Consider the following 27351-nt stretch of genomic DNA (forward strand, 5'->3'; position numbering starts at 1 on the left):
CCGATTTTCTCAAATTTAGATATATCCCCATATACATGGATCTCCCGATTTTCTCTAATTTAGATATGTAATTTTCTTTAGTTCTTTCTAAATCTGCAAAAAAAAAAAAACAATGAAATGGGTTGAGCTCCCATATATGTATAGCCCGATTTTCCAAAATTTTGCCCTAAAAATTTCAAAAATAAAATTTCACATTCAGCTGTGTGAACCAATCTAATTCGGAATAGATTCTCGCATAAATATATTCTACGAATTTCACAAAATTGTTTGTATTCCACACAATAATTAGCGATTTTCTCCTGTTTTAATACTGGGCACAATTTTAGTATATTCAGCGTTGCCAGAATTGTTTCACCAAAAACCGCTAGATTTGTCCAAAAAACTAGCCAAAAAAAGCTAAAAAATTTTAAAAAATAGCTAGAAAAAAAGCTAAATTTTTTTGTATCAAAAGTCACATTTTTGATTGAAATTTAACTTTTTTATTGCATTTCTTTGATGTAAAAAAAATAGCACATTCAAAACTTTATTTCCTTAATTATTTCTATGTTCGGTTCCAAAGATTTTGGTATTGATTCAGAGTCAAATTTGAATTTATTCGTTTTTTCAGATTTTTTTGAGCTATCACAGTGCTTTAAAAACGTGCTAACGACAACATAAATTTCCAAATTCAGACTCAACTTTAAGTAGAAATTATTCTGTGTATACGTTTTTAAAATAAAATGTTGAAAAACCTCTTCTATTTTTGAACGCTATTTTGGTTTGTGGTCAAGATACAAAAACTCCACAAATTTAAAGACTATTTCATTAATTTTAAGAATTTTTTAGAATTGACCATAGCCTTCTTTCATGAAAAGATACGCATTTTTAAGTTGAATCACTTAACTATAAGGACAAAACGATTTTATCGGCTTTTGGACAAGGAAAACAGTTTATAACATATAAGAGAAATTCACAAATGCTTTTATAAACAAAATTCGCGTTCGTATTTTAAAGACATGAAATCTTTGGCCTCATAACAATATTTTTTCAGTGTACAAAGCAATTCACATCTACTATTTTAATTTAGTAATATCATAATAACTTTAGAATACGTATTATGATAACATAAAAAGGATAAACGAGTCAAATGCTATTATTCCTAATAATTTACTAACAGTTTATATAAGGAATTTGTATGGTAATAGTAGATTTAAAGTTTACGATAACTTTTATGAATACGAGGAAAAAACTTTACAACAAGGTGTATTTGCTGCAAAAATGTCCGCATAATGTCTGGAATCATTATTAAGGCTTCAATTGAGCTTTGAAATATGCGGAACACCTTATTCTGGCAGCAAGACTTAGATAAAAACGAAGTTTTATCCATATTTCAATAGATACATGTCGAAAATAAAAAAAAGCTAAAAATAGCTAAAAGGGCCATGAAAAAAAGCCAGAAAAAAGGCTAAAAGCTAAATGCATTTCTTTCCCGCTAAACGTCCTCAAAAAAGCCAAATCTAGCGGGAAAAAAGCTAAATTGGCAACGCTGAGTATATTCTAATGATGTATGTTTAAACTCAAGTATGACACCTACTTGCACATCTGTGTGTATCAACAAATTTGCATGAATATAACCACATAACCATTCTTAAAGCAAAATTTCTAATATATAATACTTCTGATATTCTCTATAAGACACCCTTCTTAAGTATCTTTAATACCGCATCGGTTTCAGATACAGCTCCTTTTAGTTGAATCTTATAAAATTTCAATTAAAATTTTAATTTGAAATATTTTGGTGATATTTTTTTTCTCTGTGTAGGGACATAGATAGAAGTGAGAATCATCAACCACATTAAATGAGATTTTAATTTATCTTCCAATTTTATTTTATAAATACCATCCAAACGCTTACATTTACAAATTATGTAGGGGTGCTTTAGGGTATGATATAGTCGCCCCCCCCCTCCCCCCCCACCCATAGACTTTCTACTTTATTCACTTGTTTTAACATGAAATCAAAAGAAAACCAAGTAAGGAAAGTCTAAAGTCGGGCGGGACCGACTATATTATACCCTGCACCACTTTGTACATCTAAATTTTCGATACCATATCACATCCGTCAAAGTCTAAAGTCGGGCGGGGCCGACTATATTATACCCTGCACCACTTTGTAGATCTAAATTTTCGATACCATATCACATCCGTCAAATGTGTTGGGGGTTATATATAAAGGTTTGTCCCAAATACATACATTTAAACATCACTCGATCTGGAAGAATTTGATAGACTTCTACAAAATCTATAGACTCAAAATTTAAGTCGGCTAATGCACTAGGGTGGAACACAATGTTAGTAAAAAAAATATGGGAAACATTTAAATCTGAAGCAATTTTAAGGAAACTTCGCAAAAGTGTATTTATGATTTATCGCTCGATATATATGTATTAGAAGTTTAGGAAAATTAGAATCATTTTTACAACTTTTCGACTAAGCAGTGGCGATTTTACAAGGAAAATGTTGGTATTTTGACCATTTTTGTCGAAATCAGAAAAACATATATATGGGAGCTATATATAAATCTGAACCGATTTCAACCAAATTTGACACGCATAGCTACAATGCTAATTCTACTCCCTGTGCACAATTTCAACTAAATCGGAGTTAAAAATTGGCATCTGTGGCCATATGAGTGTAAATCGGGCGAAAGCTATATATGGGAGATATATCTAAATCTGAACCGATTTCAACCAAATTTGGCACACATAGCTACAATGCTAATTCTACTCCATCTGCAAAACTTCAACTAAATCGGGGTTAAAAATTGGCCTCTGTGGTCATATGAGTGTAAATCGGGCGAAAACTATATATGGGAGATATATCTAAACCTAATCCGATTTCAACCAAATTTGGCACGCATAGCTACAATGATAATTCTACTCCCTGTGCAAAATTTCAACCAAATTGGGGTAAAACTCTGGCTTCTGGGACCGTATTAGTCCATATCGGGCGAAAGATATATATGGGAGCTATATCTAAATCTGAACCGATTTCAATAAAATTTGGAACACTTGACTATAGCATTAATTGTTCTTCTTGTGCAAAATTTTAAGCAAATTACGGTAAAACTCTGACTACTGGGGCCATATAAGTCCATATCGGGCGAAATATATATATGGGAGCTATATCTAAATCTGAACCGATATTTTCCAAAATCAATAGGGTTCTATTCTGAGCCAAAAAACATGCTTGTGCCGCATTTGAAGTCGATTGGACTAAAACTGCGAACTAGACTTTGATTACAAAAATGTGTTCACGGACAGACGGACATGGCTATATCGACTCAGGAGCCCGCCCTAAGCATTTTTGCCAAAGACACAATGTGTCTATCTTGTCTCCTTCTGGGTGTTGCAAACATATGCACTAACTTATACTACCCTGTTCCACAGTGTGACGCAGGGTATAATTACATGCGACTTAGAAGTGATGGCTGTTAGTAATACTGCACTGAAAAAACAGTGAACCCACAAGGAAGAAAAATTTTGGTTAATATTAGAAAATTTTGAATATTTTTAGAAAATTTTAACTAAACAGTATAACAAACGCTGGCATCACGCCGATGTCATAAAAATAAGTAAATATTTTTCGACAAATTCTAGAAAATTTATGAGACATAATTAAGTTTTTTCACTTGTTAAAGAAAATTTTGTAGTTTGATGGAAAAAATTGGAGTTCAAAATTGCAAGAATGTCTTTAGTGACATACGAAGTTCATGATGAACGCATTTGTAGTAAAATTTACAAATTTAAAGAAATATTGAAGTATTTTGTAGAAGACACGAATTTAGTTAATCTTTATCCTTCATTTGTGTATATTTTTTTCCTCGGTTTTAGTTAATTTAACTAACGTACACAAAAACTTATTAGAGTAGAGGAAACTTTCTCCAAACATAATAATTCCATGAACTAAAATAAAGTTAAATTGGCTTTAGTGAAATAGAGAGTTCACTTTTTTTTGAGTGTGAATACATTTCAAAAAATCCCCAAAATATCCATCTCGAACGCATTTTCCCCATTAACAGAAAACATTTCTTGAAAGTCTCCATCTTAAATACTTTGTCCATATTCAAAGTGTTTGAGATGGAAATATCCATCTCGAACACATTTTCCCCATTAACAGAAAAAAATTCTTGAAAGTCTCCATCTCATACACTTTGTCCACATTCACACAAAAATGAGATGTTTTTGGCAACACTGATGGCGATGGGTATAAAAACAAGGATTGCTAGCAGTAATAAATAAGCGGTTGAACCGATTATAGCTTTGAGTGATTATTGAATTCATAAAAGTCATAGACAAAATATCAGCGTTAATGTTTACATGAAATTTCCATTGCAATTGCAATGTCGATTTTTTGTAAATCCACTTTTGCCAAGTACCGTATAGACAAGTAGTAAAAAAAAAAAAAAAAAACAATCTTATTCGATTGAAGATTAAAATCTGAAAATTAAAGAATAAAAACTCGATTAACCAAAAGGTGGAAAAAGATATTCAAAATAACCCAAAAATACTCGTATGACCACTGTGTATAGGAAGTAAATATTCTGTGTTACATTATTTTTAAATATGTTACGAATAGTGAAAGCAGCGAAATGAAAGTTTCTTTACGACTTTGTTTTTTCTCTTTTGGGAAAATATTTTAAAATCTTTCCTTTTTGCAATGTCCTCACCGAAATGAAAGTTTGTACTCTCCTTTTTTGTCTTGTTGGAAATATTCTTAAATCTTTCCATTTTGTAATGTCGTCAGCCGTCAAAAAAAAGGTCGCAGAAATATATTCGAGCCAATATATTCGAAAGTCAGTGTGAATGTTTGATTGCGTTCGTGTCTGAGGTCTTATATTTTTTGTTTTAACTGCAAATTTAATTTTCTATCCTTTTGTACATTCCAAGCGGAAATCGTTTTCTTGCTTCGCTTAGCATTTGTTGTCTTATTGCGTCCTGAATTTATTTCACTTCCTCATTCTTTGACAATATTCAAAAGTAAACGAAGAGAGGCAAAAAACAAAAAAAAAAACATAAGAGAAAAAATTATTCAAATATTAAAAACGAAAATCAATAACAACAAAATAGTCTATTTTTGGTAGATTTAAATGGAAGCCGATTTGATGGTAATCCTACATTTGAACATATGATGTGTGAAAATGTCAAAATGTAATCGGATTGCATTTAATAGGGAAACAATTCTATTTCAAATTTACCACTTTTTATCTGGCTTCTGCCATATACTCGACACCCGAACAGAACTGAACAGAAATATCCTTCCAGCACAGATTTCAATTGATTACATCATGATAGAATCGAAAGAACGAACATGAAATGATTACCTTGAAAATTACGAGGTCAATTCAATTGTCTCCGGCCCTGTGCAAAAAAACGCATATACAACATGAAAGTTTATGACGATAAAGATAGGGCCCTATGTTTCCAAAGTATTTCAGAGTTATATTGGACATGAAAGTGGAATTTTACCAATATATTGAAGAATGGCGAGGAAAACCACAATAAAGCAATAACAAGTAGGATCTATATCGATATCTAAGACCTCATTTGCCTTAGCTAAACTTATGTTTTATGTTGTTTGCAGTAACTTAAAAGATTAATTTGCCCAAAAACTGGAATTAAATCGTGAACATTTTCGTGCGATTATTTTTTAAACTTTCGACGTGGATTAACTCAAAAACAGTGCATCCATGAACTTAATTCAAATTTTGTGCGCGTTGGATCCCACACAATTTGTCATTCGCTCAAAATAAGTCTCGTATCGGCGCAAACTTCGATTTGTCATGACGCTTGCCACAGTTGGTATAATGCTACAAAAAATGGTGAATTCTTAACTGTTTAGTAGATTGGTAGAATTCATAATGTTTTGTTAGATTTTGAAATACATTCTTCTCCAAATTTTTATAGATATAAAATTTTGACAAATAGAAATAAAAATTTCACAAATTTTCTATAGAAATAAAATTTTGACAAGTTTTTCTAAAGAAATAAAATGTTGACAAAAATATCTATAGAAATTATATTTTCTATAGAAATAACATATTGACAAAATTTTCTATAGAAATATTATGAAAAAATTTTATTTCTATATAAATAAAATTTTGACAAAATTTTGTATAGCAATAAAATTTTGACAAAATATTCTGCATAACTAATATTTTGAAAATATTTGTTATAGAAATAAAATTTTTTAAAATTTTGGCAAAATAAAAATAAAATTTTGTCAAAATTTTCTTATAAAAAAAATTCTATAGAAATTAAATTTTGACAAAATTTTCTATAGAAATAAAATTTTGACAAGTATTTCTAAAGAAATAAAATTTTGAAAATTGTTTTTTTGACAAAATTTTTCTGTAGAAATAAAATTTTGAATAGATTTTCTATAGAAATAATATGACAAAATTTTATTTCTATAGAAATAAAATATTGACAAAATTTTCTATAGAAATAAAATTTTGTCATATTATTTCTATACACAATTTTGTCAATATTTTATTTCTATAGAAATAAAATTTTGACAAAATTTTCTATAAAAATAAAATTTTGACAAGTTTTTCTAAAGAAATAAAATTTTGACAAAATTTTCTCTAGAAATAAAATCTTGACAAAAATGTCTATAGAAATTAAGGTTTCTATAGAAATACAATATTGACAAAATTTTCAATAAAAATAATATGACAAAATTTTATTTCTATAGAAATAAAATGTCGACAAAATTTTGTATAGAAATAAAAATTTAAAAAGTTTTTCTAAAGAAATAAAATCTTGACAAAAATGTCTATTCAAATAAAATCTTGAAAAAATGTCTATAGAGATTAAATTTTCTATAGAAATAAAATTTTGATACAATTTTCTATAGAAATAAAATTTTGACGAAATTTTCTATAGAAATAAAATTTTGATACAATTTTCTATAGAAATAAAATTTTGACGAAATTTTCTATTGAAATAAAATTTTGACGAAATTTTCTTTAGAAATAAAATTTTGACAAAATTTTCTATAGAAATAAAATTTAAACAAAATTTTCTATAGAAATAAAATATTGACAAAATTTTCCATAGAAATAAAATTTTAACAAAATTTTCTATAGAAATAAAATTTTGACAAAATTTTCTATAGAAATAAAATTTTGACAACATTTTCTATATAAATAAAATGTTGACAATATTTTCTATAGAAATAAAATGTTGACAAAATTTTGTATAGAAATAAAATTTTAAAAAGTTTTTCTAAAGAAATAAAATCTTGACAAAAATGTCTATACAAATAAAATCTTAACAAAATGTCTATAGAAATTAAATTTTCTATAGAAACAAAATTTTGATACAATTTTCTATAGAAATAAAATTTTGACGAAATTTTCTATAGAAATAAAATTTTAACGAAATTTTCTATAGAAATAAAATTTTGATACAATTTTCTATAGAAATAAAATTTTGACGAAATTTTCTATTGAAATAAAATGTTGACGAAATTTTCTATAGAAATAAAATTTTGACAAAATTTTCTATAGAAATAAAATTTTGACAAAATTTTCTATAGAAATAAAATATTGACAAAATTTTCCATAGAAATAAAATTTTAACAAAATTTTCTATAGAAATAAAATTTTGACAAAATTTTCTATAGAAATAAAATTTTGACAACATTTTCTATATAAATAAAATTTTGACAATATTTTCTATAGAAATAAAATGTTGACAAAATTTTGTATAGAAATAAAATTTTAAAAAGTTTTTCTAAAGAAATAAAATCTTGACAAAAATATCTATACAAATAAAATCTTGAAAAAATGTCTACAGAAATTAAATTTTCTATAGAAATAAAATTTTGACGAAATTTTCTATAGAAATAAAATTTTGACGAAATTTTCTATAGAAATAAAATTTTGACGAAATTTTCTATAGAAATAAAATGTTTGTTGACGAAATTTTCTATAGAAATAAAATTTTGATACAATTTTCTATAGAAATAAAATTTTGACGAAATTTTCTATTGAAATAAAATTTTGACGAAATTTTCTATAGAAATAAAATTTTGACAAAATTTTCTATAGAAATAAAATTTTGACAAAATTTTCTATAGAAATAAAATATTGACAAAATTTTCCATAGAAATAAAATTTTAACAAAATTTTCTATAGAAATAAAATTTTGACAAAATTTTCTATAGAAATAAAATTTTGACAACATTTGCTATATAAATAAAATTTTGACAATATTTTCTATAGAAATAAAATTTTGATAAAATTTTCTATAGAAATAAAATTTTGACAACATTTGCTATACAAATAAAATTTTTACAATATTTTCTATAGAAATAAAATTTTGACAAAATTTTCTATAGAAATAAAATTTTGACAAAATTTTCTATAGAAATAACATTTTGACAAAATTTTCTATAGAAATAACATTTTGACAAGTTTTTCTAAAGAATTCAAATTTTTATAAAATTTTCTATAGAAATAAAATTTAACAAAATATTCTATATAAATAATATTTATGTTATAGAAATAAAATTTTGACAAAATAAAAATAAAATTTTGACAAAATTTCCTATAGAAGTAAAATTTTGACAAAATTTTCTATAGAAATAATTTTTTGACAACATTTCCTATAGTAACAAAATATTGAAAAAGTTTTCTATAGAAAAGTTTTGACAAAAATTTTCTATAGAAATAAAATTTTCAAAAAATTTTCTGTAGGAATACAATTTGGATAACATTTTTTATAGAAATAAAATTTTGAAAACATTTTCTATAGCAACAAAAATTTGACATTTTCTTTAGAAATAAAATCTTGACAAAATCTGAGACCAGTATTTTGCTGTGTTACAAACGGAATGACAATGTTAGTATAGCGCCCATCCTATAGAAAAAACATGTTTGGATAGTGTTGCCGCATCCATTTAATGATTATCGAGAGTATGTAATTGTCGCGAAAACCATATATTTTGTCTTTGTAAAAATAATTTTTGAGCGGAGAAAAATATATGTTGACAATAAGCATTTAAATGGTTCTCAGATGCCGCAAACATGTTCTACTATTTAAATGATAGAATTTGAGACCATTACATGGTCGGGAAAATTATATACTTGACCATTCAATTTTTTTACTTTTTTGCAAGGAAAAAGTATTTTTATATGTTACGTATAGACATGTCTAGAATCATTACATGCCCATAAAGACCATGTACATTGTTTTTGTGACCATTTAATTTTTTAGCTTTTTAGCAGCGAAAAGAATTTTATAAAAACATTGAGCAGGTATACACGATTTTCATTTTGCGCGTCAGTCGTGTATTGATTTTTGCTTGGAATGGCCGGAAAATACGGAATTACTGTATTTTGTGTTAATTTATTTATTCAGAAGTGGCACGTGGTTTTATGTGAACACAAAAAGGGAAGTGAAATTGAAAAAATGTATCTGTATGTATTCTGCATTTTGCTATATGGTATTTATTTTTATTTGTAGTTACATGATGTCTGCGTTTGTACATTTGATGGACACGAAGTAAATATGGAATGATTACTTATTGTTGAGATTGAACCAAAATATAGTGTTTAAAAATACTCGTATGTGATGATATGTTTGCTTGAAGCACATATATATATATATATATATATATATATATATATATATATATATATATATATATATATATATATATATATATATATATATATATATATATATATATATATATATATATATATATATATATATATATATATATATATATATATATATATATATGTATATATATATATATATATATATATATATATATATATATATATATATATATATATATATATATATATATATATATATATATATATATATATATATATATATATATACGCTTGCCACAGTTGGTATAATGCTACAAAAAATGGTGAATTCTTAACTGTTTAGTAGATTGGTAGAATTCATAATGTTTTGTTAGATTTTGAAATACATTCTTCTCCAAATTTTTATAGATATAAAATTTTGACAAATAGAAATAAAAATTTCACAAATTTTCTATAGAAATAAAATTTTGACAAGTTTTTCTAAAGAAATAAAATGTTGACAAAAATATCTATAGAAATTATATTTTCTATAGAAATAACATATTGACAAAATTTTCTATAGAAATATTATGAAAAAATTTTATTTCTATATAAATAAAATTTTGACAAAATTTTGTATAGCAATAAAATTTTGACAAAATATTCTGCATAACTAATATTTTGAAAATATTTGTTATAGAAATAAAATTTTTTAAAATTTTGGCAAAATAAAAATAAAATTTTGTCAAAATTTTCTTATAAAAAAAATTCTATAGAAATTAAATTTTGACAAAATTTTCTATAGAAATAAAATTTTGACAAGTATTTCTAAAGAAATAAAATTTTGAAAATTGTTTTTTTGACAAAATTTTTCTGTAGAAATAAAATTTTGAATAGATTTTCTATAGAAATAATATGACAAAATTTTATTTCTATAGAAATAAAATATTGACAAAATTTTCTATAGAAATAAAATTTTGTCATATTATTTCTATACACAATTTTGTCAATATTTTATTTCTATAGAAATAAAATTTTGACAAAATTTTCTATAAAAATAAAATTTTGACAAGTTTTTCTAAAGAAATAAAATTTTGACAAAATTTTCTCTAGAAATAAAATCTTGACAAAAATGTCTATAGAAATTAAGGTTTCTATAGAAATACAATATTGACAAAATTTTCAATAAAAATAATATGACAAAATTTTATTTCTATAGAAATAAAATGTCGACAAAATTTTGTATAGAAATAAAAATTTAAAAAGTTTTTCTAAAGAAATAAAATCTTGACAAAAATGTCTATTCAAATAAAATCTTGAAAAAATGTCTATAGAGATTAAATTTTCTATAGAAATAAAATTTTGATACAATTTTCTATAGAAATAAAATTTTGACGAAATTTTCTATAGAAATAAAATTTTGATACAATTTTCTATAGAAATAAAATTTTGACGAAATTTTCTATTGAAATAAAATTTTGACGAAATTTTCTTTAGAAATAAAATTTTGACAAAATTTTCTATAGAAATAAAATTTAAACAAAATTTTCTATAGAAATAAAATATTGACAAAATTTTCCATAGAAATAAAATTTTAACAAAATTTTCTATAGAAATAAAATTTTGACAAAATTTTCTATAGAAATAAAATTTTGACAACATTTTCTATATAAATAAAATGTTGACAATATTTTCTATAGAAATAAAATGTTGACAAAATTTTGTATAGAAATAAAATTTTAAAAAGTTTTTCTAAAGAAATAAAATCTTGACAAAAATGTCTATACAAATAAAATCTTAACAAAATGTCTATAGAAATTAAATTTTCTATAGAAACAAAATTTTGATACAATTTTCTATAGAAATAAAATTTTGACGAAATTTTCTATAGAAATAAAATTTTGACGAAATTTTCTATAGAAATAAAATTTTGATACAATTTTCTATAGAAATAAAATTTTGACGAAATTTTCTATTGAAATAAAATGTTGACGAAATTTTCTATAGAAATAAAATTTTGACAAAATTTTCTATAGAAATAAAATTTTGACAAAATTTTCTATAGAAATAAAATATTGACAAAATTTTCCATAGAAATAAAATTTTAACAAAATTTTCTATAGAAATAAAATTTTGACAAAATTTTCTATAGAAATAAAATTTTGACAACATTTTCTATATAAATAAAATTTTGACAATATTTTCTATAGAAATAAAATGTTGACAAAATTTTGTATAGAAATAAAATTTTAAAAAGTTTTTCTAAAGAAATAAAATCTTGACAAAAATATCTATACAAATAAAATCTTGAAAAAATGTCTACAGAAATTAAATTTTCTATAGAAATAAAATTTTGACGAAATTTTCTATAGAAATAAAATTTTGACGAAATTTTCTATAGAAATAAAATTTTGACGAAATTTTCTATAGAAATAAAATGTTGACGAAATTTTCTATAGAAATAAAATTTTGATACAATTTTCTATAGAAATAAAATTTTGACGAAATTTTCTATTGAAATAAAATTTTGACGAAATTTTCTATAGAAATAAAATTTTGACAAAATTTTCTATAGAAATAAAATTTTGACAAAATTTTCTATAGAAATAAAATATTGACAAAATTTTCCATAGAAATAAAATTTTAACAAAATTTTCTATAGAAATAAAATTTTGACAAAATTGTCTATAGAAATAAAATTTTGACAACATTTGCTATATAAATAAAATTTTGACAATATTTTCTATAGAAATAAAATTTTGACAAAATTTTCTATAGAAATAAAATTTTGACAACATTTGCTATACAAATAAAATTTTTACAATATTTTCTATAGAAATAAAATTTTGACAAAATTTTCTATAGAAATAAAATTTTGACAAAATTTTCTATAGAAATAACATTTTGACAAAATTTTCTATAGAAATAATATTTTGACAAGTTTTTCTAAAGAATTCAAATTTTTATAAAATTTTCTATAGAAATAAAATTTAACAAAATATTCTATATAAATAATATTTATGTTATAGAAATAAAATTTTGACAAAATAAAAATAAAATTTTGACAAAATTTCCTATAGAAGTAAAATTTTGACAAAATTTTCTATAGAAATAATTTTTTGACAACATTTCCTATAGTAACAAAATATTGAAAAAGTTTTCTATAGAAAAGTTTTGACAAAAATTTTCTATAGAAATAAAATTTTCAAAAAATTTTCTGTAGGAATACAATTTGGATAACATTTTTTATAGAAATAAAATTTTGAAAACATTTTCTATAGCAACAAAAATTTGACATTTTCTTTAGAAATAAAATCTTGACAAAATCTGAGACCAGTATTTTGCTGTGTTACAAACGGAATGACAATGTTAGTATAGCGCCCATCCTATAGAAAAAACATGTTTGGATAGTGTTGCCGCATCCATTTAATGATTATCGAGAGTATGTAATTGTCGCGAAAACCATATATTTTGTCTTTGTAAAAATAATTTTTGAGCGGAGAAAAATATATGTTGACAATAAGCATTTAAATGGTTCTCAGATGCCGCAAACATGTTCTACTATTTAAATGATAGAATTTGAGACCATTACATGGTCGGGAAAATTATATACTTGACCATTCAATTTTTTTACTTTTTTGCAAGGAAAAAGTATTTTTATATGTTACGTATAGACATGTCTAGAATCATTACATGCCCATAAAGACCATGTACATTGTTTTTGTGACCATTTAATTTTTTAGCTTTTTAGCAGCGAAAAGAATTTTATAAAAACATTGAGCAGGTATACACGATTTTCATTTTGCGCGTCAGTCGTGTATTGATTTTTGCTTGGAATGGCCGGAAAATACGGAATTACTGTATTTTGTGTTAATTTATTTATTCAGAAGTGGCACGTGGTTTTATGTGAACACAAAAAGGGAAGTGAAATTGAAAAAATGTATCTGTATGTATTCTGCATTTTGCTATATGGTATTTATTTTTATTTGTAGTTACATGATGTCTGCGTTTGTACATTTGATGGACACGAAGTAAATATGGAATGATTACTTATTGTTGAGATTGAACCAAAATATAGTGTTTAAAAATACTCGTATGTGATGATATGTTTGCTTGAAGCACATATATATATATATATATATATATATATATATATATATATATATATATATATATATATATATATATATATATATATATATATATATATATATATATATATATATATATATATATATATATATATATATATATATATATATATATATATATATATATATATATATATATATATATATATATATATATATATATATATATATATATATATATATATATATATATATTCTGGGTCGTGGTGAAATTCTGAGACGATCTGAGCATGTCCGTCCGTCCGTCTGTTGAAATCACGCTAACTTTCGAACGAAACAAGCTATCGACTTGAAACTTGGCACAAGTAGTTGTCATTGATGTAGGTCGGATGGTATTGAAAATGGCCATATCGGTCTACGTTTACGTATAGCCCCCATATAAACGGACCCCCAAATTTGGCTTGCGATTGCTCTAAGAGAAGCAAATTTCATCCGATCCGGCTGAAATTTGGTACATGGTATTAGTATATAGTCTTTAACAGCCATGCAAAAATTGGTCCATATCGGTCTACTTTTACGTATAGCCCCCATATAAACGGACCCCCAAATTTGGCTTGCGATTGCTCTAAGAGAAGCAAATTTCATCCGATCCGGCTGAAATTTGGTACAATGTGTTAGTATATGGTCTCTAACAACCATGCAGAAATTGGTCCATATCGGTCCATAATTACATAGAGCCCCCATATAAACCGATCCCCCGATTTGGCTTGCGGAACCTCTAAGGGAACCAAATTTCATCCGATCCGGCTGAAATTTGGTACATGGTGTTACTATAGGGACTCTAACAACCATGCAAAAATTGGTCCATATCGGTCCATAATTATATATATAGCCCCCATAGGTTAGGTTAGGTGCGGAGCCTCTAAGAGAAGCAAATTTCATCCGATCCGGCTGAAATTTGGTACATGGTGTTAGTATATGTTCTCTAATGACCATGGAAAAATTGGTCCACATCGGCCATAGTTATATATAGCCCCCATATAAAGCGATCCCCAGATTTGACCTCTGGAGCCTCTTAGCGGAGCAAAAGTCATCCGATCCGGTTGAAATTTGGAACATGGTGCTAGAATGTGGTCTCTAACAAACACGCAAGAATTGGTCCATATCGGTCCATAATTATATATAGCCCCCATATAAACCGTTCCCCAGATTTGATCACCGGAGCCTCTTGGAGGAGCAAAATTCATCCGATCCGGTTGAAATTTGCAACGTGGTGTTAGTAAAGGGTGATTTGTTAAGAGCTTGATAACTTTTTTTTTAAAAAAACGCATAAAATTTGCAAAATCTCATCGGTTCTTTATTTGAAACGTTAGATTGGTCCATGACATTTACTTTTTGAAGATAATTTCATTTAAATGTTGACCGCGGCTGCGTCTTAGGTGGTCCATTCGGAAAGTCCAATTTTGGGCAACTTTTTCGAGCATTTCGGCCGGAATAGCCCGAATTTCTTCGGAAATGTTGTCTTCCAAAGCTGGAATAGTTGCTGGCTTATTTCTGTAGACTTTAGACTTGACGTAGCCCCACAAAAAATAGTCTAAAGGCGTCAAATCGCATGATCTTGGTGGCCAACTTACCGGTCCATTTCTTGAGATGAATTGTTCTCCGAAGTTTTCCCTCAAAATGGCCATAGAATCGCGAGCTGTGTGGCATGTAGCGCCATCTTGTTGAAACCACATGTCAACCAAGTTCAGTTCTTCCATTTTTGGCAACAAAAAGTTTGTTAGCATCGAACGATAGCGATCGCCATTCACCGTAACGTTGCGTCCAACAGCATCTTTGAAAAAATACGGTCCAATGATTCCACCAGCGTACAAACCACACCAAACAGTGCATTTTTCGGGATGCATGGGCAGTTCTTGAACGGCTTCTGGTTGCTCTTCACTCCAAATGCGGCAATTTTGTTTATTTACGTAGCCATTCAACCAGAAATGAGCCTCATCGCTGAACAAAATTTGTCGATAAAAAAGCGGATTTTCTGCCAACTTTTCTAGGGCCCATTCACTGAAAATTCGACGTTGTGGCAGATCGTAAGTCTATTCATGATGAAATGTCAAAGCATACTGAGCATCTTTCTCTTTGACACCATGTCTGAAATCCCACGTGATCTGTCAAATACTAATGCATGAAAATCCTAACCTCAAAAGAATCACCCTTTATAAGGCCGCTAATAACCATGCCAAAATTGGTCCGTATCGGTCTATAGTTATATATAGCCGATCCCCAATCACACAAAAATTGGTCCATAGGTTCATAATCATGGTTGCCACTCGAGCCAAAAATAATCTACGAAAATTTTATTTTTATAGAAAACATTGTCAAAATGCTATTTCTATAGGAAATTTTGTCAAAATTGTATTTCTATAGAAAATTTTTTCCAAATTTTATTTCTATAGAAAATTTTGTCAAAATTTTATTTCTATAGAAAATTTTGTCAAAATTTTACTTCTATAGAAAATGTTGTCAAAATTTTATTTTGTCAAAATTTTATTTCTATAGAAACTTTAAACTTAATATATATATACGTATTTCATCGGCCTTTTTAGTTTAATATATACCACGTATGGACTATGTGGTATATATTACGGTGTTAGGAAGTTTTAAGATACCTTGCCATCGGCAAGTGTTACCGCAACCCAAGTAATTCGATTGTGGATGACAGTCTTCAGTAGAAGTTTCTACGCAATCCATGGTGGAGGGTACATAAGCTTCGGCCTGGCCGAACTTACGGTCGTATATACTTGTTTGTTTTCGTTTCTCAAGTGGCGTCCTTTTTCGACGACGAAACAAGTTTTTTCATAAAGAAAAACATTTTTGACGAATACCATAACATTTTAGATCATGATTATTGTCTTCAAACTATATTCTTTTTATCAATATAATAACATTTTAGATGAGGACAAATTTATTTTTCTTAGAACCATGTTCACTGAGCAAACATGGTTGCAAGTGAAAATGTTACATGTTCGCCGTAAAAATAGCTCCTATAATATTATTTTGCTTTTCGAATATGATTGTGACAATCATGTTTCTTCTCTGCGTGTAGTGGAGGGTATAAAAGTAAGTGAAAGTGGATATTTGTCCAGACGCCACCAAACCATCCCTGAAAATGTCGAGCAAATCGGAGAATTAAGATCCAAAGGCTACGTATCCAAAAAAAAATGAGGTTGCCTATTTTCACCACGTGATCACCCTCGACATTTTCTGCACATAGCAAACGTAATTGGGATTTTATATAGAAAGATGTTGAATCGTGGTGGTATGTACTTAGTTTACGACGGTATACTTTAGCAACGTGTTTCAAGAGCAAAATCTTATTTTTGAACGGTGAACATAGAACATGTTTGATGCAACGAAAATTATGTATCTGATTTCGGCAATCATATATATGTTTACCAAGAACAAAATGTTCATATCATATATATGTTTACGAAAAAAACTTGTTCCATATTTACCGGTCAAAAATAACATTTGTCTCTTGAAACAAGTTTGGTTGTCATATTCATTCTCTAATCGCATTTAGATTGGTTTCATAAATTGTTACTGTTTGAATATATAAAAAAGTATTTTAACAAGAAAAAGTTAATAGCGATTGATTTTTTTTTATTTAAACCATCCATCCAAACCATCCAACAATTAATCAGAGAATTTAACTCTATTGCAGAACACAAATGAACGAACATTTCCCAGACATATATTAATTGAAACACTATTGAAATTAAACTATTTCAAACATTTTTCCACTCGACTTCACTCAAGCTCCATCACAAAAATAAAACAAAAACCCATCGATTGAAACAAAATTTAATTTAAGTCTTTTACACTGTCAAAGAACTAACAAAATAAAAAACAAAATTCATTCAAATTCAAACATACCAATATACCAATTGGTATATTGAATTTTGTAACACTTTGCTTTTTGAATTAATTATTCAGTTTAATGACATTCAGTTCGCTTCGTTTAAGTTCTCTTTAAAAATGCATTTAAAATTTCGTTTTTTCTCATAAATCATTTTATCATCCATGAAATAACACATTTTAACGTCATTAGTTTCTAAAATTTTTTTTGTTAATATCTTTGGATGTAAATTTAATTCAATAATCAATATAAAATAATATAAAATGCATTTTTTGCCAATTCCTTTTTATATTTATGTGTACTAACATCTCCCTTTTTTCCCCCTTTCCTTGTATCGATTAATATCTAATGCAGTTTACTACGGCTCCAGAATATGAAACGGTAAATATTTATATTGTTTTATATTGAATTTACATGGATGAGTTAAAAATGCAAATATTTTATAATATGAAAATGCTAAACTTTTAAGGGAATTAAATTCAACAAAAAAATATATTTAAATATATACCCGTACAACTTACTCAGACACAAAAATGTTGCCCACGGAAATTGTTTTTTAATACAAAATTATTGTATACTTGTACCCTCAGAAAAAATTGAAAGAAATTGTTTCTAGCCGATTTTATTTTATTAATACATGAAAATTAGTTGATTTTAGTTAAATTTTGCCAAATATGAGTAAATGTTTCTTATTTAAATTATTGTTTGCTTACCTGAATGGCATGAACTAAAAATGAGAAGAAAGTTGTATATAACTGAAGTACACAATTCTACTAAATTTAAAAATATTTCACATTTTCCAAAAATGTGTGAACTTTACTTAATTTGAGTTCACAAGTTCCTCAAATTAGTAAACTTTACTTAAATTGTGTCTGGAACTTCACATATTAAAAAACTTTTAACACCATCTTGATTTTGACCATATTTGGCACATACAATAGTATCGTTAAAAGTACCGCTTGTGCAAAATTTGAAGTAAGTCAGGGCAAAACCCTAGCTTTTGAGACCATATAAGTCCAAATCGGGCGAAAGATATAAATGTGAGCTATATCTAAATCTGAACCGAATTTAACAAAATTTGACACACTTAACGATACTATTAAACGTACCTCTTGTACAAAATTTGAAACAAATCATGGCAAAACTCTGGCTTTTGTGGCCATATAAGTTCAAATCGGACGAAGATATATATGGGAGCTATATCTAAATTTGAACCGATTTCAACCAAATTTACCAAGCATTGGTAGAATGTCAATTCTACAGACAGACGGACATCGCTAAATCGACTCAGAATTTAATTCGAAGCCGATCGGTATACTAAAAGATGGGTCTATGACCACTATTTCTTTGCGTTACATACAAATGCACAAACTTATTATACCCTGTACCACAGTAGTGGTGAAGGGTATAAATATATGCCGAAAAAAAAAATAAAAACAATGTTTAACATAAAAAAAATATTTTTTTTTAGAAAAATATTTATTATTATTTTTTTCCGCTCCTTTTTTGTGACAACAACTGAATTCAATATTTTGCAAGCGTTGTTCGCTTGTAAAGCCTAACTCATAAGCCAAAAGAGATAATAGCAAAAAATCTCCCTTGATTAGCCACTTGCATATAAATTCTACCCTCATTGGAATGAAAACCACCTGAAGCTTTTATGTCTCATCGTTATCGATGCCACACCACAATCACTCATCAATCATAGCGAACCAACATATGAACACCGAAAGCTGAAGGACCAAACAAAATATGAATAAACTCTGAAAATTTCCATCAACTTGAAGTTCACAGGTGTCTCTTATGGTACCATTGAAATTGGTGCTTGTCTTTATTTTCATCAATAAATCGTATATATGTCGTATAAATAAAATAAAGTAGATTTTTCTGTAGTATGCCGCTCATATGTCTGTTCATCAATCTCTCCTATGTCCTCTCTATAGGTCTAGGGAAGTTTGAGGTTAAAATTCGAGTATATATAGGAGAATGTTAAATAAATTGAAAAATGTAGACGTGAATTGTGTGAAGAGGTTTTCATTTAATGACAATAATAAATACTTATGAAAACTTTCCAGACAACATCTCCATTTTCATTGATAAAGTCAATGTAATTTCAACAAATGCAAGCAGATACCAAGAGATCGTTTCAGCATGTCACTCTCAGATTCATATAATGGCCAATTTAGTGTTGGAATACCTACCACCAGCTAATTTGGCTTTTTCTACTTAGAAGTGGCTTTTCTTAAGTCTTTTAGCGAAAACTAAATCATGGTATTTTTAGAAATGTTAAGCTTTTTTGCTTTTTATCTAGCCCTTGCTGTCAACAATTCCCATCGTGAACAAAAAAAAATCATATTTTGCAAAATTTTATTTCTATAGAAATTTTTGTCAAAATTTTATTTCTGTAGAATTTTTTTCAAAATTTTATCTATATAGAAATTTTTGTCAAAATTTTATTTCTATAGAAAGTTGTGTCAACATCTGATTTCTATAGAAAATTTTATTTCTAAAGAAAATGCTTGTCAAATATTTATTTCCATAGAAAATTTTGTCAATATTTTATTTATATAGAAAATTTTGTCAATATTTTATTTATATAGAAAATTTTGTCAATATTTTATTTATTGTTGTTGTTTTTTTATTTCAGCTTAAAACCATACATTGACTAAACTACAAGAGTAGCTTAACCAACAGAGGAAAAGAATGTTTGTCAAATTTATTTGGGCAAAGCCCTATAGACTGCAAGATGGTTGGATGGACGCACGTTTCGGAATTACCACATTCCTCATCAGCATCCTCTACTTGCAGCAAAACTATCAACCAATTATCAGAATAAATTCAGGCAGTTTATTAAACCCAACAAAAACCACACTTGAACCCTCCGAAAAAAGGTTTTACATTGATAGCCGGCTTATGCCGAAATAAACTCGAAACAAACAGTCTATAGGGCTTTGCCAAAATAAATTTGACAAACATTCTTTTCCTCTGTTGGTTAAGCTACTCTTGTAGTTTAGTCAATGTATGGTTTTAAGCTGAAATAAAAAAACAACAACAATGCTTAAAGAACAAAACCAACAATAACAAAACAAAACAAATGGAAAAAGAAGAGGAGGCACGCTCAAAATAAACCCAGCCATGTGAATTCAAATCGAGGATTTCACAGTGGCATAGGAAAAGAGATATGTTTGTTTCGAGTTTATTTCGGCATAAGCCGGCTATCAATGTAAAACCTTTTTTCGGAGGGTTCAAGTGTGGTTTTTGTTGGGTTTAATAAACTGCCTGAATTTATTCTGATAATTGGTTGATAGTTTTGCTGCAAGTAGAGGATGCTGATGAGGAATGTGGTAATTCCGAAACGTGCGTCCATCCAACCATCTTGCAGTCTATAGGGCTTTGCCCAAATAAATTTGACAAACATTCTTTTCCTCTGTTGGTTAAGCTACTCTTGTAGTTTAGTCAATGTATGGTTTTAAGCTGAAATAAAAAAACAACAACAATGCTTAAAGAACAAAACCAACAATAACAAAACAAAACAAATGGAATATTTTATTTATATAGAAAATTTTGTCAAATTTTAATTTCTATAGAAAAATTTGTCAACATTTTACTTCTGTAGAAAATTTTGTCAAAATTTTATTTCTGTAGAAAATTTTATCAAAATTTTTTTCTATAGAAAATTTTTTCAACATTTCACCTCTACAGAAAATTTTGTCGAAACTTTATTTCTATAAAAAATTTTGTCAAAATTTTATTACTATAGAAGATTTTGCCTAAATTTAATTTCCATAGAAAACTTTATCAAATGTTATTTCTATAGAAAATTTTGTCAAAATTTTATCTATATAGAAATTTTTGTCAAAATTTTATTTCTATTGAAAATTTTGTCAAGATTTTACCTTTTTGTAAATAAAGTTTTGTCAAAACTTTATTTCTATAAAAAATTTTGTCAAAATTTTATGTCTATAGAAGATTTTGCCTAAATTTTATTTCAACAGAAAACTTTATCAAATGTTATTTCTATAGAAAATTTTTTCAAAATTTTGTCTATATAGAAATTTTTGTCAAAATTTTATTTCTATAGAAAGTTTTGTCAATATCTGATTTCTATAGAAAATGTTATTTCTAAAGAAAATTTTTGTCAAATATTTATTTCTATAGAAAATTTTGTCAAAATTTTATTTCTGTAGAAAATTTTGTCAAATTTTAATTTCTATAGAAAATTTTGTCAACATTTTACTTCTGTTGAAAATTTTGTCAAAATTTTATTTCTGTAGAAAATTTTATGAAAATTTTTTTCTATAGAAAATTTTGTCAACATTTTACCTCTATAGAAAATTTTGTCGAATCTTTATTTCTATAAAAAATTATTTCTGTTGGAAATGTTGTCAACATTTTTTTCTACAGAAAATTTTGTCAAAATTTCATTTCTATTGAAAATTTTGTCAATTTTTTTTCAATAGAAAATTTTGTCAACATTTTTTTCTATAAGATTTTGTCAACATTTTTTTTTCGTCAAAATATTATTTCTATAGATTTTTTTAAATTTTATTTCTATAGAAAATTTTGTCAACATTTTACTTCTATAAAAAACTTTGTCAAAATTTTATTTCTGTAGAAAATTTTCTCAACATTTTATTTCTATAGAGAATTTTGTCAAAATTTTATTTCTATAGATATTTTATTTCTATAGAAAATTTTGTCAAAAGGTTATTTCTATAGAAAATTGTGTCAAAATTTCATTTCCATAGAAAATTTTGTCAAAATTTTATTTCTATAGAAGATTTTGCCAAAATTTTATTTCCATAGAAAACCTTATCAAATGTTATTTGTATAGAAAATTTTTTCTAAATGTTATTTCTACAAACAATTTTTCAAAATGTTATTTCTATAGAAAATTTTGTTAAATTTTATTTCTATTAAAAATTTTGACAAATTTTTTTTTCTATAGAAAATAAAATTTTAACCGAATTTCTTATAGAAATCATATTTTGCAAAATTGTTTCTCTATAGAAAATTTTGTCAAAATTTTATTTCTATAGAAAATTCTGTTAAAATTTTATTTCTAAAAAAGATTTTGTCAAAATTTTATTTATAAAGAAAATTTTGTCAAAATTATACTTTTGTTGAAAATTTTTTTCAAAATTTTATTTCTATAGAAAATTTTGTCAACATTATACTTCTGTAGAAACTATTGTCAAAATTTTATTTCTATCGTAAATTTTGTCAAAATTTTATTTCTGTTGGAAATGTTGTCAACATTTTTTTCTACAGAAAATTTTGTCAAAATTTCATTTCTATTGAAAATTTTGTCAATTTTTTTTCTATAGAAAATTTTGTCAAAATTTTTTTCTATAAGATTTTGTCAACATTTTTTTTTCGTCAAAATATTATTTCTATAGATTTTTTTAAATTTTATTTCTATAGAAAATTTTGTCAACATTTTACTTCTATAAAAAACTTTGTCAAAATTTTATTTCTGTAGAAAATTTTCTCAACATTTTATTTCTATAGAGAATTTTGTCAAAATTTTATTTCTATAGATATTTTATTTCTATAGAAAATTTTGTCAAAAGGTTGTTTCTATAGAAAATTGTGTCAAAATTTCATTTCCATAGAAAATTTTGTCAAAATTTTATTTCTATAGAAGATTTTGCCAAAATTTTATTTCCATAGAAAACCTTATCAAATGTTATTTGTATAGAAAATTTTTTCAAAATGTTATTTCTACAAACAATTTTTTAAAATGTTATTTCTATAGAAAATTTTGTCAAAATTTTATTTCTATTGAAAATTTTGACAAATTTTTTTTTCTATAGAAAATAAAATTTTAACCCAATTTCTTATAGAATTCATATTTTGCAAAATTGTTTCTCAATAGAAGATTTTGTCAAAATTTTATTTCTATAGAAAATTCTGTTAAAATTTTATTTCTAAAAAAGATTTTGTCAAAATTTTATTTATAAAGAAAATTTTGTCAAAATTATACTTTTGTAGAAAATTTTGTGAAAATTATACTTCTATAGAAAATTTTGTCAACATTTTACTTCTGTAGAAACTATTGTCAAAATTTTATTTCTATCGAAAATTTTGTCAAAATTTTATTTCTTTTGGAAATTTTGTCAAAATTTATTATCTATAGAAAATTTTGTCAAAATTTTATTTCTATAAAAAGGTTTGTCAACATCTGATTTCTATAGAAAATTTTGTCAACATTTTATTTCTATAGAAAATTTTGTCAAAATTTTATTTCTGTAGAAAATTTTGTCAAAATTATATTTCTATAGAAAACTTTGCCAAAATCTCACTTCTGCAGATTTTTTTTTTCAAAATTGTATTTCTATAGAAAATGTTGTCAAAATTTTATTTCTATAGATACTTCACTTCTATAGAAATTTTTGTCAAAGTTTTATATCTGTAGAAATTTTTGTCAAAATTTATTTCAAAATATATTTTATTTAATAAAAATAAAATCGAACTATATGTATATAACTTGATTCACATATTTTATATCCCTTTTTCTTCTTCTTTTTTAATTACCAACAATTCTCACATAACAAAAACAAAATATAATGGCCAATTAAATAAATTTTAATTAGTGGTATCCACGTATGGTAAGTCTCATAAATTAAAACAGAAAATGTTTCAATTTCATTATTATTTTTTTTATGATGACCATTAGGTTTGTTGTTTTTTTTTCAGCTTTATTGGCGTTTTTCAATTTAATATAAATGTAAATAATTTTCCATCAATATTTAAATGATGAACATTATTAACACTTAATTAAGTTTTGATATTTATATTAAAGAATATTGTTTTTTTTTGTTTGTTTTTACAATTGCCATATCAAATTGTATTTATATATAATTTTTATGGAGTTGTTTTTTTTTAAGTATTTGTTGTTTTTTATTGCCATAATGATTTTTATTATTCCGTTAAATATTCACAATATAAATGCGAATAGAACTATGTGTCTAAAATTTTCACACACTATTCATTTTAATTATTATTATTATTATTAATACTACATTCAATTAAATTTCGTTTATTACGATTGTGCTAATCCCTTTGATTTGATTTCATCTCCTATCTATCTGTCCATATAGTTGCGCATCGCTGCATTGAATGAGCCATATATCGGGGATTTGCAGGGTATACGGGGAGCTGATTTTGCTTGCTATCGACAGGGTAGAAGAGCTGGTCTACTGGGAACATTCAAAGCATTCCTATCATCAAGGTATGTAAATATCATTAAGTAATTAATTATCTAGAATCTCACAAAATTTCGATGCACATATGTAATAATTGACGCACCATACCACAAAATGTAAAATAAAATGTTTGACATTCTTCTCTTCGTAGCATATATGTACAAATATATTTAAGTATAAATATTTACTATGATATTTTAATAACACCACAAATATTTGTGGTGAATATGATGTTGATAATTAGCTCCCAAATAAGCGTTAATCTTCGAAACAATTTATATACAGTTTATCGAAGATGTATATATTGCAAATATATATTTAAAGTATATAGTTACTTTTTTTTTGTATATGGAACTAAATTTTCAAGAAATAAACTAGTCCCTGAAAATTTAAAAAAATTCTTTTGAATGTTAATTTAAACAAATTAGAGAGAAAGTGGATTTTTTTTAAAGATATATTGTTTTACAATACTGGAACATTTTGCAAAGGCAACCAAACCTTGTGTTCTACATTAAAAAAAAACAAGTATAAACGGCCGTAAGTTCGGCCAGGCCGAATCTTATGTACCCTCCACCATGGATTGCGTAGAAACTTCTACGAAAGACTGTCATCCACAATCGAATTACTTGGGTTGTGGTATCTTAAATCGTTTTCTAAATTGTGAGTTAGTCCATACATTAGACAAAAAAAATATGTGTAAGTAAGTCTACAAATAATTACGAATCGATGTGGACTTTTGCACGGTACGTAGGGAGCCAGAATTGAAATATGGGGGTCGCTTATATGGGGGCTATATACAATTATTGATATGGACCAATTTTTGTGTGATTGGGGATCGATTTATCTGAGGGCTATATATAACTATAGACCGATATGGACCTAGTTAGGCATGGTTGTTAACGGCCATATACTAGCACAATTTCAACTGACTCGGAAGAAATTTGCTCCTCCAAGAGGCTCCAAAACCAAATCTCGGGATCGGTTTATATGGGGGCTATATATAATTGCGGACTGATATGGACCACTTTTGGCATGGTTGTTAAATATCATATACTACCACCACGTACAAAATTTCAACCAGATCGGATGAATTTTGCTTCTCCAAAAGGCACCGGAGGTCAAATCTGGGGATCGGTTTATATGGGTGCTATATATAATTATGGACTGACATGAACCAATTCCTGCATGATTTCAACCGAATCGGATGAATTTTGCTCTTCCAAGGGGCTCCGGAGGTCAAATCGGGGGATCGGTTTATATGGGGGCTATATATAATTATGGACCGATTTCGACCAATTTTTGCATGGGAGTTTGAGGCTATATACTACCACCATGTACCAAATTTCAGCCGAATCGGCTGAAATTTGCTTCTATTAGAGGCCTCGCACGCCAAATCGGGGGATCGGTTTATATGAGGGCTATATATAATTATGGACCGATGTGGACCAATTTTTGCATGATTGTTAGAGACCATATACTAACACCATACACCAAATTTCAGCCGGATCGAATGAAATTTGCTTCTCTTAGAGGCCTCGCAAGCCAAATCGGGGGATCGGTTTATATGGGGGCTATATATGATTATAGACCTATGTGGGCCAATTTTTGCATGGTTGTTAGAGACCATATACTAACACCATGTACCAAATTTCAGCCGGATCGGATGAAATTTGCTTCTCTTAGAGGCCTCGCAAGCCAAATCGGGGGATCGGTTTATATGGGGGCTATATATAATTATGGACCGATGTGGACCAATTTTTGCATGGTTGTTAGAGACCATATACTAACACCATGTACCAAATTTCAGCTGGATCGGATAAAATTTGCTTCTCTTAGAGGCCTCGCAAGCCAAATTTGGGGGTCCGTTTATATGGGGGCTATATATAATTATGGACCGATGTGGACCAATTTTTGCACGGTTGTTAGAGACCATATACTAACACCATGTACCAAATTTCAGCCATCCGATCCGGCAAGCCAAATTTGGGGGTCCGTTTATATGGGGGCTATACGTAAAAGTGGACCGATATGGCCCATTTGCAATACCATCCGACCTACATCAATAACAACTACTTGTGCCAAGTTTCAAGTCGATAGCTTGTTTCGTTCGGAAGTTAGCGTGATTTCAACAGACGGACGGACGGACATGCTCAGATCGACTCAGAATTTCACCACGACCCAGAATATATATACTTTATGGGGTCTTAGAGCAATATTTCGATGTGTTACAAACGGAATGACAAAGTTAATATACCCCCCATCCTATGGTGGAGGGTATAAAAAACATATTGACCTAATATGAAATTTCTTTAAAATTTAAAAATAAACAAGTATATACGGCCGTAAGTTCGGTCAGGCCAAATCTTATGTACCGTCCACCATGGATTGCGTAGAAACTTCTACTAAAAACTGTCATCCACAATCGAAATACTTGGGTTGCGGTAACACCTGCCGATGGCAAGGTATCTTCAAACCTCCTTCTTCAAACCTCTTCTAAATTGTAAGTTCGTCCATACGGGGGATATTTAAAAAAAGGCCTATTAA

The 27351-nt window shown here is 27.0% G+C and overlaps 1 protein-coding gene across 6 annotated transcripts in view; it reads left to right on the forward strand.

The window, feature by feature from the left end:
- Window positions 1-27351, forward strand: part of Mp (collagen XV/XVIII-type protein multiplexin) — a 1363033-nt gene that overhangs the window by 1171191 nt on the left and 164491 nt on the right. For all 6 annotated transcript variants that reach the window (XM_075303610.1, XM_075303614.1, XM_075303611.1 and 3 more), the window contains one exon: window positions 24703-24833. In XM_075303610.1, coding sequence (XP_075159725.1) covers window positions 24703-24833 — 131 coding nt within the window. The remainder of the gene's footprint in view (window positions 1-24702; window positions 24834-27351) is intronic.

This window comes from Haematobia irritans, chromosome 4 (assembly GCF_050003625.1).
Source record: "Haematobia irritans isolate KBUSLIRL chromosome 4, ASM5000362v1, whole genome shotgun sequence".
In the NCBI taxonomy this organism is placed as follows: domain Eukaryota; kingdom Metazoa; phylum Arthropoda; class Insecta; order Diptera; family Muscidae; genus Haematobia; species Haematobia irritans.